The following is a 14,699-nucleotide window of genomic DNA, read 5'->3' on the forward strand; positions in this document are numbered from 1 at the left end:
TAAAAGCTCGGAATTTGGGTGGGAGGAGGAGGAGGAGGAAGGGGAGGGGAATCAAAAATATCCAAAACTTTAAGGCTTTAAAAAAAAAGAGGGACTCCTCGGCTGCCCAGAGCAAAGGGAGCGTTTCTTTTTCTGGGTGCTGGTAGAGGTTTATTCTCTCTCCAAGCATGCAGAGAAAGGAAAATACTCTGTTTGCTCTGGGCTGCCAAAGCGTCCATAAGCGCCACCGAAAGACTCCTCTGACAGCCCAGAAAACCCCGAGATGGCTGGGATTAAAGGGGGAATGGCAGGAAACTGACTGGGCCTTCGTGCCGCTCTCAAATTTCCTGGAAACTTTTTCCGGGCTCGGGTTCTTAAGTAGAAAATAGTTCATAAGAAGAGGCAAAAAAATCTTGAACACCCAGTTCTTATCTGGAAAAGTTCTTAAGTACAGGCGTTCTTAAGTAGAGGTATCACTGTAATTTCTTCATTGAGATCATCAGAAAAAGTAGCAAGGCACTATCCAAATTGTTAACAATTATTAATTAGATTTTTTTTAAAAAAGAAAGTAAAATCATTGCCAACTGTTACATGTTTTATCCAACAGTCAAATCTTGTAGAACCTGGCTGTCATTTTTAATGTGTACTTTAAGTGCATAAAACATGTTGACTTTAAAAGACTGCTTTGAGCTCAAGTATTCCGAGTTTGGAATGAATTATCTGGTTCATTCAAGAAGTATTTTTGGTTCAAAGTCATGCACTGAACTCATTTCTGAACTCAAAATTTATTTATCTATCTATCTATCTATCTATCTATCTATCTATCTATCTATCTATCTATCTATCTATCTATCTATCTATTTATTAAATTTGTATGCCGCCCTTCTCCGTAGACTCGGGGCGGCTGTTTCTGGAATAGCTAAAACAATCCATTTCACATGTAAAACATCCCCAACTGCAAATCTCCATAGTATTGAGCCTTGTTGTATATTCACAAAAGTACATAGTATGGCGGTGTGTGTGTGTGTGTGAACATTTTCCTACCGATGATCCATGTCAAAAGCCTCCTCAGGAATCCTGTAACACGTGGCCCAACACGAAACTTCCGTAATGCCGTAAATATTAAAGAGTTGAGTTTTGTTTTCTTTTTCTTTCCAGCTTCTCAACACGCTAAACGCAGGGCAGGCTTCCCCACCAAGAGCTAAGATTCGCAGGGAAGTATCCGCAGTCAATACGCTTGATCTAATATGCTCAGCTCCAAATCTTTTCAAAAGGGTTGGTGTAGCCTGAATAAAGCATGATTCAAGGTTATTTACAGGTATTCCTTGACTTTGCGTATCGGGTATGTTTAGTCTAGTCCAGGGGTCGGCAAACTTAAATACTCAAAGAGACATTTGGGCTCGTTTCCCACAGAAAAAAAAAACCCACCAGGAGCCACAAAAATTACAACGGGACTTATGAACATTTTTCACACTCACAACAATTGCAGCATTCCCAATGTAATCCCAGGCTGCAATAAGAGGGATAGAATCATAATCATGTGAAGTATTGGTGCCACTTTATAAAGTAAGTAGAATACTTGGAATATTCCATCCAGTTTGGTCATCACAATATAAAAAAAAGATTGCAAGAGTGCAGAGAAGAGCGACAAAGATTATTAGGGGACTCCACTGAAGAAGGATTGCAAGAATTGGGCATGTTTAGTCTAGTCCAGGGGTCGGCAAACTTAAATTCAATTCAATTCAATTCAATTTATTAGATTTATATGCCGCCCCTCTCCGAAGACTTGGGGCGGCTCACAACAACGATAAAAACAATATTATAATGGCACAAATCTAATATTAAAAATAACTAAAAACCCTATCATAATTAAAAACCAAACAGCACATACATACCAAACATAAATTATAATGAGCCTGGGGGAAAGAGGTCTCAAATCCCCCATGCCTGGCGGTATAGGTGGGTCTTAAGTAGTTTACGGAAGACAAGGAGGGTGGGAGCAATTCTAATGTCCGGGGGCAGTTGATTCCAGAGGGCCGGGGCCGCCACAGAGTATTTGAATAAATACTCAAGAGACATTTGGGCCCGTTTCCCACAGAAAAAAAAAACCACCAGGAGCCACAAAATTTACAACGAGACTGAAGAAGGATTGCAAGAATCGGGTATGTTTAGTCTAGTCCAGGGGTTGGCAAACTTAAGAGGGGCGGAATACAAATCTAATAAATTATCACTATTATTATTATTATTATTATTGTTGTTGTTGTTGTTATTATACACTCAAAGAGCCAATTAGATTCGTTCCCCACAGAAAAAAAAAACATCGGGAGCCACAAAACCTGGGTGGGTGGGGCCAACTCAACATCACTCACTCCCAGTAGCAGATTGCTACCAATACAGATCAGGAGGCCGCATTGGTAGCGAAGCTTGAGCTGCACGTATATCTTTGTGTCCCGAGAGTGCGCATGTATGCATCCAAGCAAGATTTTGCTTCTGCGTATGTGCAGGAAGCAAAATCTCACGAGTGGATGCGTACGAGAGAGACATGTCACTGATTTTTTTGCTTCTGCGCATGCAGAAGGAAGATTGGCAATGGGACGGTATGAGGACACCACATGACCCCGGAGGCTGTGAAGGAGATTTAAGGCATGGCAGTGTATTCACAGGTGAAAGTGGGGGTCAGGGAATTTGGGAGGAATAGAAGGCACCCTGCATTTGCTGGCTGAGGCACATGCCTCACACAAGGAGGTTCGCTTTGCAGTCTGTGGTTTTTCACCGAACTCCTCCCAGCTGTCCATTAAGCTTCTGCCGCTTCCCTCCTGACCAAAGTCCTTGGTTTTCCCTGAAAGTGCGAGATGTTCTACATGTGCAGAAGCAAAAAATTGCCAAAATCTCATGAGATTTTGCTTCCTCGCATGCGCAGAAGCAAAATCTTGCTCCAGGAACGCAAAGCAAATCCACGCTGGAATGAATGCACGAACACGCAAGACACCCAAAGCTGTGCGCGCAGCTCAACTTTTGCTACCAGTGTGGTGTCTTTTACCGTTCTGGTAGGAACCCAGTACTGGACGCAGCAGGGTACAAGATGCACCAAGATTTCAAAGAGGTAAGTAAGAACAAAAAGGTTTTTGCCTACCCTCTACCCCCAGGAGCACTCTGCAGTGCTTCCAAATCTCTGCGCATCCAGGTTTTTTGTAAAATGGGCCGTTTTTCTCCTGGTTTTTGCAAAAAGTGGGGCGTTTTTGCCCTCCCTCAGCTGCCAGGAGCACTCTGCAGATCTCCCAAACCCTCTGCATACATGTTTTCACACGTGGCAAGGCTTCAGGTGGCCAGAAATAGCTGTTTTGGTGTATAAGACACACCAACATTTGCACCCTCTTTTAAGGAAGTTGCGACCCTATTTGGACCGGGACTCACTGTTCACAGTCACTCATGCCCTCATCACCTCGATGCTCGTCTACTGTAATGCTCTCTACATGGGGCTACCTTTGAAAAGTGTTCGGAAACTTCAGATTGTGTAGAATGCAGCTGCGAGAGCAATCATGGGCTTTCCCAAAAATGCCCATGTCACACCAACACTCCGCAGTCTGCATTGGTTGCCGATCAGTTTCCGGTCACAATTCAAAGCCCTTCATGGCACCGGACCAGGGTATCTACGAGACCGCCTTCTGCCCCACGAATCCCAGCGACCGGTTAGGTCCCACAAAGTGGGCCTTCTCCGGGTCCCGTCCACAAAACAATGTCACTTGGCGGGGCCCAGGGGAAAAGCCTTCTCTGTGGCGGCCCCGACCCTCTGGAATCAACTCCCCCCAGAGATTAGAATTGCCCCCACCCTCCTTGCCTTTCGTAAGCTCCTTAAAACCCACCTCTGTTGTCAGGCATGGGGGAATTGAGACATTCTTTCCCCCTAGGCCTTTATAATTTATGCATGGTATGTTTGTTTGTATGGATGTTTAGTTTTATAATAAGGGTTTTTTAGTTGTTTTTAGTATTGGATTTACATGATGTTTTTTATTACTGTTGTTAGCCGCCCCGAGTCTACGGAGAGGGGCGGCATACAAATCCAATAAATAAATAGATAGATAGATAGATAGATAGATAGATAGATAGATAGATAAATAAAATTAAATAAATTTAATTAATTAATTAAATAAATAAATAAGTGTGTCTTATACTCTGAAAAATACTGTAGCATCTCCAGCCAACAAGTTTCTTACCTGCAATATGGACACTCTGTGCTTCTGGAAGAGCGCCCTGGATAACTGCTGGGGCATCATTTTAATCACTGTGGGTAGTATAAGTAGGCATGCCCCACTCACCAGAGTAATAAATAGGTCAATGACTGATGGATCAAACGTCAAAGGAGAGGCCATGAACACCATGTCATCTGGGGTAATTTTAAAAACCTGTCTAGAATAAAGAAAAAAAAATATCTCTGAGAAATTACCATATTTTTCAGAGTATAAAACGCACCAGAATATAAGATGCACCTTAGTTTTTTGGGAGGAAAATAGGGAAAAAAATCTGCTTACCAGATATTCATTTGGCTAGTGTCCTTAGTCTGGTCAGTTTCAGCACATTATTTTATCCCCTGGTTAGGGCTTTAAAAAAACCTTTTTCAGGGAGAGTAACAATGAAAGAGCTTGCAAGCCAGTAAGAGCTGGGAAAATCATTAGCTTATGATTAGAGCTGGAAAGAAACATTTGAAAAGCAAGTAGAGCAATGAAAAAAAACTACAAAGACTTAGGGCTTGGAAAATATTCTTCGTAGAGAGTAACAATGAAAGAGCTTGCAAGCCGGTAAGATCTGGGAACATCGTTAGCACCCGGTTAGGGCTGGAAAGAAACATTTGGAGCAAGTTAGTGCAATGAAAAAAACCCTGCAAAGACTTAGGGCTTGGAAAACATTCTTTGCAAAGAGTTACAATGAAAGAGCTTGCAAGGCAAGAGCTGGGAAGATTGTTAGCACCTAGTTAGGGCTGGGGGGAAAAAAGCTTTGAAAAAAGCTACAAACTATAAGATGCACCTGAATTTTCAGCTTCTTTTAGGGAAGAAAAATGTGCGTCTTATGCTCCAAAAATACTGTAGGTTTAGAGGGAACTTTTAAGTAGTTTTGCATTTCTTGCAACATTGATCGCGCGCATACCGAGTTAATCAGCCCGACTCTTGCTCTCGCTAATACAATTTATGCATGCTCCAATTCCACCTCTAATTCAGGTCAGCATTGCATAAACTGTACGCCCTGAATGTCTGGGTGGCAGTCTTGACAGCAGCCCTTCTAAAAGTGGGAGAATTCTAATTGAGGTCAACCCAGAATGAGATTCATTTCCAATGTACATTGTAGTTTTCCATATTTTTTTGACTAAGGGCGGAATACTTGCAAACCAAGATCTATGAATTTAATCTCAGATTTATTCCAGTTATATAGGAAGCTAAAAAATTGGAAACCCAACACGATTTGTGCTATTGTTCTTTTTTGTTAATCCTTCTTTATCAAAATATATCTGTTCTGGCCCGTTCGTGTCCTGCGCAACCCAGAGGACTGAGAGACAGTTGAGGTGCGGTACAAGCGTCCTGTGTTCCCAGCACCTGAGACTGACAGTGAAGAGGACGTGGTGTCAGAGGCTGAAGAGCAACCAGGGCCTTCTTTACCTCCTGAGATAAGTGACTCAGGAGAAGAAGAAGAGCCTCTTCTTGATGCTAGGGTTCATAGGGCCTCTAGGAGGCATGAGTGGCTACTCATGAGGAGGTTTACTCATGAGTAGCACTGCTAGGTTTTGGGTCACTCCCTCAAGCTATTTAAGACAGAGTCATGCACCACTCCGAGGCAGAGAACAACGTCATTCATTTTAGAAATCTAGTTTCCGTTCCGTACATCGGCTTGTGTTTAAAAAGGACTACATTCTTGGCTTTCTTGATGAACTCCAGGCTTCCAGCCAAATTCTCTAAGTCGACAATAAGAAAACCTACTATAATCTAGTAATTAGTTGTTGTATTTATCTATTTCTGGGACTCTGGCCAGCTGCTAAGACTTTATAATCAGTGCAGTGAAGTTTTTGTTAGCATTTAACTTCTTTGTGAAAAAACTCAACTGCATCAGACTTTTATACATAGTAAAACATTTATTAGTTAATCCGGTGGTATGCATCCAACTCTTGGGGGGCTCAGCTCTGGGACAGAACAATATCATCATTGTCATCATTATCATTATCACCTTCATTTCATGACCCCCATGCAGGGTGGAATCTGGACAATTGAATGGAGATAGCACAGTGTTTTATTGGCTGGATGCCTTTCCTGTCACCAATGCGGAATTTTATTCAGCGGATATATTCCTAGTGTACCCAGAGAGAGAAATATCTGCCTCTACCTAGAATTGAACTCACAGCCTCCCAATTGTGAGGCTTAAGTTCCACCTCTAGGCCACCAAACCACTTCCCTTATCAAAATATATGGCTAAATGTACATAAAAAACTTACCTAAGATGAAGGATATTTGGTACGATGCATTTATGAGGCACCCTCACAATTTTGGGAAGCCCTGTTGTTCCAGATGTGTGCAAAACGTACGCCAGGGAATGTTTCTCTCTGACATCCAAGAGATCTTTGGGGGGTCTAACATCATGTTGCTGTTCTTGACAGACGCCTTTGACCACAGAATTTTCACTATCTACATTTACATATTTGGTCAACTGTACATCATTGTGCCTTTGGAAAAGAATTAAACCAATTCTCTGCATTTGAAGGGAATTTTGGCGGTACAAATGTCCATAGGTTATTGTGAATTTCTGCAAAGAAAAGAGAAATGTATTCTAACACAACTTTCTCCTGGAGCAGCTGATCAAGAAAATCAAAGAAGAAAGTGAGATTTTTGGTTTCTTTCTGAACATCAAAAAAAGACTAAGCTCACGACCACTGCAGGGAATGGAAACATCAAAAGAGAAACTGATGGTGAAGGGATAGAATGTGTGTGGGAAAATCATTTTCCCAGGATCACATAGAGCTCAAAGTGGTGAATGCAGCACAGAGATAAAATAGCAGATTGTACTGGGTTGTACATCAATGACCAACATGAGCTGAATACTGAAAAACAAGGCTATCAGGCTGGCCATCAAATGTAGGTTAGTTCACTCTATTACGTTTCCCGTAGCTACCTTTGGTTGTGAAAGTTGGACTTTACAAAAACAAGACAGGAAGAAAATCAATCTGTTGGAGCTGGAGAAGACTCCTATGTATTCCTTGGACAGGAAAGGTGATTAACAAGCAAGTATTGCAGCACATAACACCAAAGAGGTGTTAACACTAGAAGGTAAAATTACAAAACTGAGTCTCATTTACTTTGGCCATGTCATTAGGGGGAATTCACAGGAGAAAGTAATTAAACTTGGAAGTTGTTGTGGTTAGCTCTGGCCCAGCTCCTGCCCCAAGGAGTGTGCAGGTGGATGTGGGGGAAACATCCACATGCCGCAGGCCTGTTTTGCTCCTGATGGAATCTGCCGACGAAGCCTCCTCTGATCAAGGAAGTGTGAGTGACAGGGAAGAGGGGAGTTTGGCAGACAGCCCAGGAGATCAATCATCTGTATCATCCTTGGATTCTGAACAAGAATTCATGACACATCCACGCATGCGTACAATGATGACAACAACTGAAGACAACAACTGAAGGATTATTACAAGAGAAAATGAGGCCACCTGTGGTTGGGTGGGGCTGCTGTAATTAGTGCTACAGATAAAAGTGCAACCTGGTGTTTTAGCCTCATGGCAGTTTATCTGATTCATTGTTTCGTCAAGATCGTGGCTTTTGTGCTGTTCAAGATTGTGTGTGGACTCTCTGGACTTTAGAATTGGACTCAATTTCCCAGTTTTTGGGTGAGCAATTGGATTGCATTTAACCCCGTGCCTTGTGTGTACCAGAAAATCCCTTTGACATTTAAAAAGGGAGCTGTTTCTGTTTTTCTGTTTATAAAAACGTTTGGGGTTTCCTTTAATCGTGTGGTGTGTGTCTCCCTGGACTAATTACCCTGTAATTACAGGCGGTTGAAAAACGCCGGCAGAACAGAAGTAATAGAGGTAAAAGCAGCAGTAATATACTATAAGTCATAAGGCTGTAATTCAAGGACTACTGTAGTACCTTGCTACTCAATGTTAAGTGGTTCTGGGAGGTGCAATGAGTACCAAAAATGGTAAGCACCAACCAATTTTTTCCCATAAGCAATAATGTCACAAGGTAGCCAATACTGACAGGTTCTAGCTTGTGCAATGAATACCAAACAAACAACGGTACTGGGACAAAATTTTTCCATCAAAATGAGTTCAGTACCAAACTCGATAAGTTTCAAAGCAATTGAGTTCCAAGGAAACACTGGATATAATTACTTAAAATTATATGGATTTATTTCATTGTTTACAAAACTAACCGACAAAGGAAGTTTGCATAATTCCAATTGCGTTTTAAATATGTCGATTAAAATAAAAATCGGAATAGTTGCACTTACATCAACTTTATCTTCTTCAACAAGAACATATTGGAAACCGCACTTCTTCATGAAGGAAATATAGAGGCTGGGCAAAGCATCTGGATCAATGGGAGAATACGCAGCAGGTACCTGCAGAAGTCTAGCAAAATGAAGCAAGCTATTCTTACAAATGTACGGAGGGTTCTTATCAGCAGAGAAGACTCTCTATGGCTTTCTATGTACTTCTATAAGCTTTCACAGCAGGGGTGAGGAACTATGGTCTTTGATGACGTGGACTTCAACTCCCAGAACTCTTGAGAACTTCCAGGCTGGGCTCAGGATTTCTGGCGGTTGAATCCGTAAATCATAAAAGAGCCTTAGTTCCCCACCTCTATTTTACAAGGTATTAGACAAATAACAACAACAACAACGAGTTGGAAGGGATCTTGGAGGTCTTCTAGTCCAATCCCCTGCTTAGACAGGAAACCCTACACTATTTCAGACAAATAGTTATCCAACATCTTCTAAAAACTTCCAGTGTTGGAGCATTCACAACTTCTGGAAGCAAGCTATTCCTACGATTAATTGTGCCAACTGTCAGGAAATTTCTCCTTAGTTCGAAGTTACTTTTTCCTTGTTTAGTTTTCACCCATTGCTTCTTGTTCTACCCTCAGGTGCTTTGGAGAATAGGTTGACTCCTTCTTCTTTGTGGCAACCCCTGAGATATTAGACCACTGCTATCGTGTCTCCCCTGGTCCTTCTTTTCATTAAACTAGCTGTGCCCAGTTACTGCAAAGCATTATTCATGTTTTAGCCTCATTTCTGTCGCTCTTCTCTGCATTTTTTCTAGAGTTTCAACATCCTTTTTGCATCATGTCAACCAAAATTGAATGCAGTCTGGCCTTACCAAGGCCTTATAAAGTGGTATTAACACTTCATGTGATCTTGATTCTATCCCTCTGTTAATGCAGCCTAGAACTGTGTTGGCTTTTTTGGCAGCTGCTGTACACTGCTGGCTCATATTTAAATGGTTGTCCACTAGGACTCCAAGATCCCTCTCACAGTTACTACTGTTGAGCAATGTACCACATATACTGTACCTGTGCATTTTGTTTTTCTTGTCTAAACTTTTTTCACCACTGAATTTAATTTTGTTTGATAGTGCCCATTGTTGTTCACATTTGTCAAGATCCTTCCATATTTTGTTAATACAGAAGGATCTTTAATTATGAGTGCAGCCAAACTATACAGCTACCTATAGTAAAATGCCAAGGTTTTAAAAATAAAATGGTTTCATTCCTATATATCTTACTCCATCTAGTGGCTTAAGTTGTGAAGCAAAAAAGTTAGATTCTACAGGTATTTATGCCAATATTTTATATATCCTATTAAAAATTAATACGCAACTAGAATTGTAGGAGACAAATTCAATAGGACATATTATACAAATAAATACCTTAAAAATTATCATAGTTTGAACTATAACATACCCTGCATTTATGTTAACCAATTTATACAAATGTAAAGGGACAGCATTACCCTAGAATCCAAGAAGGTAAGTTTATCCCTGGATAACAGTAGAGACCTATTTCCAAATTTTCAACAAAGTTGCAATTTTTCCTAAGGAAATCTGTAAGCTCCGCAGCAAGGCTTATAACTGTCTTGTACTTGTAGTAAACTGGAACCTGATGGTTACATGCATCAAAGCATACAGCCCTTCGTTCAGGATATAATTTGGCTGCATTCTGAACCATCTCATGCAGAGTCATTCTCAATATTTATCCTGCAAAAAAGAAAAAAACCCCAATCAATTACCATATTTTTTGGACTGTAAGATACACTGGAGTATATAATACACCTTAATTTTAGGGGAGGAAAATAGGAAAAAAATAATTTGCCTACCAGGCATTCATTTGGCTAGCCTTTATTTATTTATTTTATTTATTTATTCATTGGATTTATAATGCAGCCGATATATGCTGCATGTAAATTTTATTTATTAATTTATTGGATTTAAATGTGCTTAGAAGAACCCCTCAACCCACTACATGGATCAATCAACTTTCTCAAGCTACCCTACATTTCGGCTTCTCAATACAACACCTGGTTTCAGCCGGACATCAAGCCAAGGCAATATTTAAACAAAGAGTCCTAGATGTTAATGCACAAACTGATATTGAGGCACTTGTTAAGTGCAGGTCACTGAAATGGCTAACCAAGAACAAAATATCCTTTCAACTAGAAAAATACCTGACAATGGGGTTGACCCAATACCATAGAACAGCTCTCGCTAGAGAAAGATCCCGGTGCGCAGTCACCTACCACACTGGTAGCCACCCATCGCTGCCCCAACTCCCCAAACATTAACCTTAGACTGACTACTGTTGACCTCACCCCATTCCTAAGGGGTCTGCAAGGGGTGTGCCATCATGGCTACCGTCCCTGACTTAATGTCCAAATTTTACTTGTGCACCTACTTTGTTTATGTTTATGTTCATACCAATACCTGTTATCTTGTATATGTTTTGACAAATAAATAAAATAAATAAAATAAAAATAAATAAAATAAAGTCATATAAGAGCCACCATTCCCCACCCCTGCATTAAAAGATAGATAGATAGATAGATAGATAGTTACATAGATAGAAGATAGATAGACAGACAGACATAGATTGATAGAAGAAAGATAAAAAGCTAGATAGCTAGAAGGTAGATGGATAGATGGATGGATGGATGGATGGATGGATGGATGGATAGATAAAGACAGATGGATAGATAGACAGATAGATAGAAGATAGTAGATAGTGGATAGATAGATAGATAGATAGATAGATAGATAGATAGATAGAAGACAGACAGACAGACAGACAGACAGACAGACAGACAAACAGATAGATATAGATAGGTAGGTAGATAGGCAGAAACATATACTGTAGTAGACAGATAGAAGATAGGTAGGTAGGTAGGTAGGTAGGTACAAGATAGCTAGTTAGCTAACTAGCTAAAGTCCTCTTGGCAAGAGGGTGGGAGACAGACAGACAGACAGACACATACACAGGTTACCTTCTTCCAGCATCCTTTCCCAACTTCCAACCTAAGGCATGAACCAGGTTCGAGAGCCTGTTTTAACTTAAGCAAGTCCAGAAAACGTCCTTGGGGAATCCACGCAGGTGCCGCGCAGCCTTTGGCTTTAAAAAAAGGAGCAACTGCTGGCCCGGTTTTTTTGCAGCCAGAGCCCGGGGAAGGGGGCGGGGAGCCTGCGGAACGAGGAGTCTCCTGGAGGAAGGAACCGGTTCCAGGATGTAATTTCCCCCACGAGGGCCGCCTTCTTCGACAGAAAAAAGACCTTTCCCGGCACCCGTCGCTTTCCTTTCTACCTACGGCGAAGGGCGGAAGAAGGGACATTGAAGCCAAAAGGGGAGGAGGCACGCCCGCACGCCGAAGGGCCAGGCTTAAGCTGGCCGGCCGGTTATCTGAACGGAGTCTGTTTGCGACAGAGGTCTTCAAACTTGGCCACTCTAAGACTTGTGGACTTCAACTCCCAGAATTCTCTAGCCAGCTTTGCAGATTACTTCAGAACCAGATAGAAACATCTAGGCCCGAGGTCTTTAAAACTTGGCCACTTTAAGACTTGTGGACTTCAACTCCCAGAATTCTCCAGCCAGCATAGCATAGAATAGCTGGCTGGAGAATTCTGGGAGTTGAAGTCCACAAGTCTTAAAGTGGCCAGGTTTGAAGACCTGGCAAGAGCAAGTTTCCAAGGCAGGATTTGTTTCTCCCGCTGCATTTTGGGAGGATAATAATAGGCATGTGGGAACGCAATTTATTTCCTGCGTCGTGCCTTCACTCTTACTAGTATCATTTATATAAAAATATTATATCTTTGCATACTACTAATAGGTACTTGACTGACTGACTGACTGACTGACTAAATGAAAGAAAAAATGAAGGAAGAAAAGAAGGGCTGCTACAAATAAGAGGTTTTGTGTGTGTGTGAAATTATTTTCCAACGCAACCAGAGGAGAGGACAACAATGGCTGGAAACGAAGAGAGAAGCAACCTGGAATTACAGAGAAAAAATTCCTAACGTTAAGGACAATTAGGCAGCGGAACAGCTTGCCACCAGAAATTCTGAGTGCTTCAGCACTGGAGTTTTTTAAAAAAGAGACTGGACAGCTGCTAGTCTGAATGCTATAAGTCGGGGTCTCCTGTTTGAACAGGGGGTTGGACTAGAACAGGGGTCTCCAACCTTGGCAACTTTAAGACTCGTGGACTTCAACTCCCAGAATTCCTCAGCCAGCTTTGAGTTGACGATTGAATTATTTGAATTCTGGGAGTTGAAGTCCACAAGTCTTAAAGTTGCCAGGCTTGGAGACCTCTGGATTAGAAGACTTCCAAGGTCTAGTCCTATTCTATTCTATTCTCCATTTTACCCTGCCCCACCCTACCCACTTTTAACAGGGACATGATTGAGAATGTTTTAACAAACTGCATCACTGTTTGGTTTGATGGCAGCAGTGTCTCAAATAGAAAGTCCTTATAGAGAGTGGTAAGGACAGCAGAGAAAATTATAGCAAGCTTGCTTCCCATTATTCAGGATACTGCTTATAAGTGCTACATGCTTAAACGGCAAAGCATCCTTAGAGACCCCACACACGCACTGTTGCTCCCCTGTGGGAGAAGGGTTCGAATTATTTCTAGCAATACTACCAGATTCTGTAACAGCTTTATTCCTTATGCCATCCGGCAAGATTTGGCTGCTGCACATGCGCAGAAGCCAAATCTCGGTTTCATGGCATGTGCAGGGCCAGCCGTGGAACAGCGTTCAGCGCCATCCCACCTCTTGCCCACCCCTGGTTATGGAATCTCGGAAGCTTGGAAATAAATCCCTGTAGTGCTGCACAGTCCAATATATGACTTTAGTTATAAACTTTTTTTGTGAGTAAAAATAAACAAAAAGCTTCATTTTATTCTTTATTAAAACTAGTCCTCAATTCTTAAGGGGTGGTGGAAGAAATTCAGGTATAAGCCCTGAAAAATTTAAACAAACTTTTATTACATTAAAAGCCTATAAAATAATAATTTTCTCAAGTACATTTGGGTTTCATTTTACTCTTCTGCAAGTCATTGTACTTTTTTCTAAAAAATGTGATAAACCAAACCAATATTTAGCTGAATACTATTGGAAAGCCATGGTAAACTCATGACTATGAAAGAGCCGGGGTGGCGCAGCAGGTAGAGTGCTGTTCTGCAGGCCACTGAAGCTAACTGTAGATCTGTAGGTTAGCAATTCAAATCTCACCACCTGCTCACGGTTGACTCAGCCTTCCATCCTTCCGAGGTGGGTAAAATGAGGACCTGGATTGTGGGGGCAATAGGCTGGCTCTGTTAAAAAGTGCTATTGCTAACATGTTGTAAGCCGCCCTGAGTCGAAGGAGAAGGGTGGTATAAAAATTGAATGAATGAATGAATGAATGAGTGAGTAAATTTATTAATTTGGCACATAAATATTTCTTAAGGAACCACAGGCATTTTTCAGAAAGATAAAAATAGGGAAAACAATATTGGTAATATTATATTGCTAATACTGCTTTGGTATAATCAGTACTGAATAGGAATCACAAATGGACTTCAAGGCATTCAAATATTGTAATCCATGTGGCTTAAAAGTATTTGTTTAAAAAACAACAGTTATACCGAGAGGTTTTTTTTTAATCCATTTATTTTTTTAAAGATAACAAATTTAAATGGATAGCATTTCAAGTGCACTTCCCATGTTGTCGATGGCAGTCTTATATTTTAAAAGGTAGCAGTTTTAGAATGTAAGATCTTTTGTGCTTTGCTGCCTCTTCTCTTCATGAATACCCACTTATATAAATGTTTGAAAAAAATCAAATAAAAGTGAAAGCAAAGCTTCCCAGCTCAAACCGTTATTGCACTAAACACCATTCATAAGCACATTATGCAGGGGAAAAAGTTGATGTCTTTTTCCTCACAATCATCTCTTGTACATACCTGGGAAAGAAATTATTTGCTAAAATACATCATGTATATTTGCATTTCATCATATATATATATAGCACTGCAACATCCAATTAGTTTCTCTGTACCCTTTTCCTTTCAGGAACTAAAGGTGGTGGTGGATTTTTAAAAAAAAGAAAAATTAGACTTTCCAACCATTCTTAGATGTTCTCATTTCTTTCCCCTATTTGTATATTTTAAATGGTTGCATTTAAAATTGAAAAAAAATTAACAATGCCTTCCTCTGC

At 40.9% G+C, this 14,699-nt stretch overlaps 1 protein-coding gene across 1 annotated transcript in view; it reads right to left on the reverse strand.

Annotated features, from left to right (window-relative positions):
• The window catches only part of AASDH (aminoadipate-semialdehyde dehydrogenase), a 38,759-nt gene extending 26,954 nt beyond the window's left edge, over positions 1 to 11,805 (reverse strand). Inside the window, exons 1-6 of the mRNA XM_070757218.1 lie at positions 11,494 to 11,805; positions 9,970 to 10,213; positions 8,470 to 8,590; positions 6,455 to 6,762; positions 4,194 to 4,386; positions 1,024 to 1,265 (exon numbers count right to left, since the gene is read on the reverse strand). Coding sequence (XP_070613319.1) covers positions 1,024 to 1,265; positions 4,194 to 4,386; positions 6,455 to 6,762; positions 8,470 to 8,590; positions 9,970 to 10,199 — 1,094 coding nt within the window. The 5' untranslated portion in view covers positions 10,200 to 10,213; positions 11,494 to 11,805. The remainder of the gene's footprint in view (positions 1 to 1,023; positions 1,266 to 4,193; positions 4,387 to 6,454; positions 6,763 to 8,469; positions 8,591 to 9,969; positions 10,214 to 11,493) is intronic.
• Positions 11,806 to 14,699: the final 2,894 nt, after the last annotated feature.

The sequence above is a fragment of the Erythrolamprus reginae genome, chromosome 7 (assembly GCF_031021105.1).
Source record: "Erythrolamprus reginae isolate rEryReg1 chromosome 7, rEryReg1.hap1, whole genome shotgun sequence".
Taxonomy (NCBI): domain Eukaryota; kingdom Metazoa; phylum Chordata; class Lepidosauria; order Squamata; family Dipsadidae; genus Erythrolamprus; species Erythrolamprus reginae.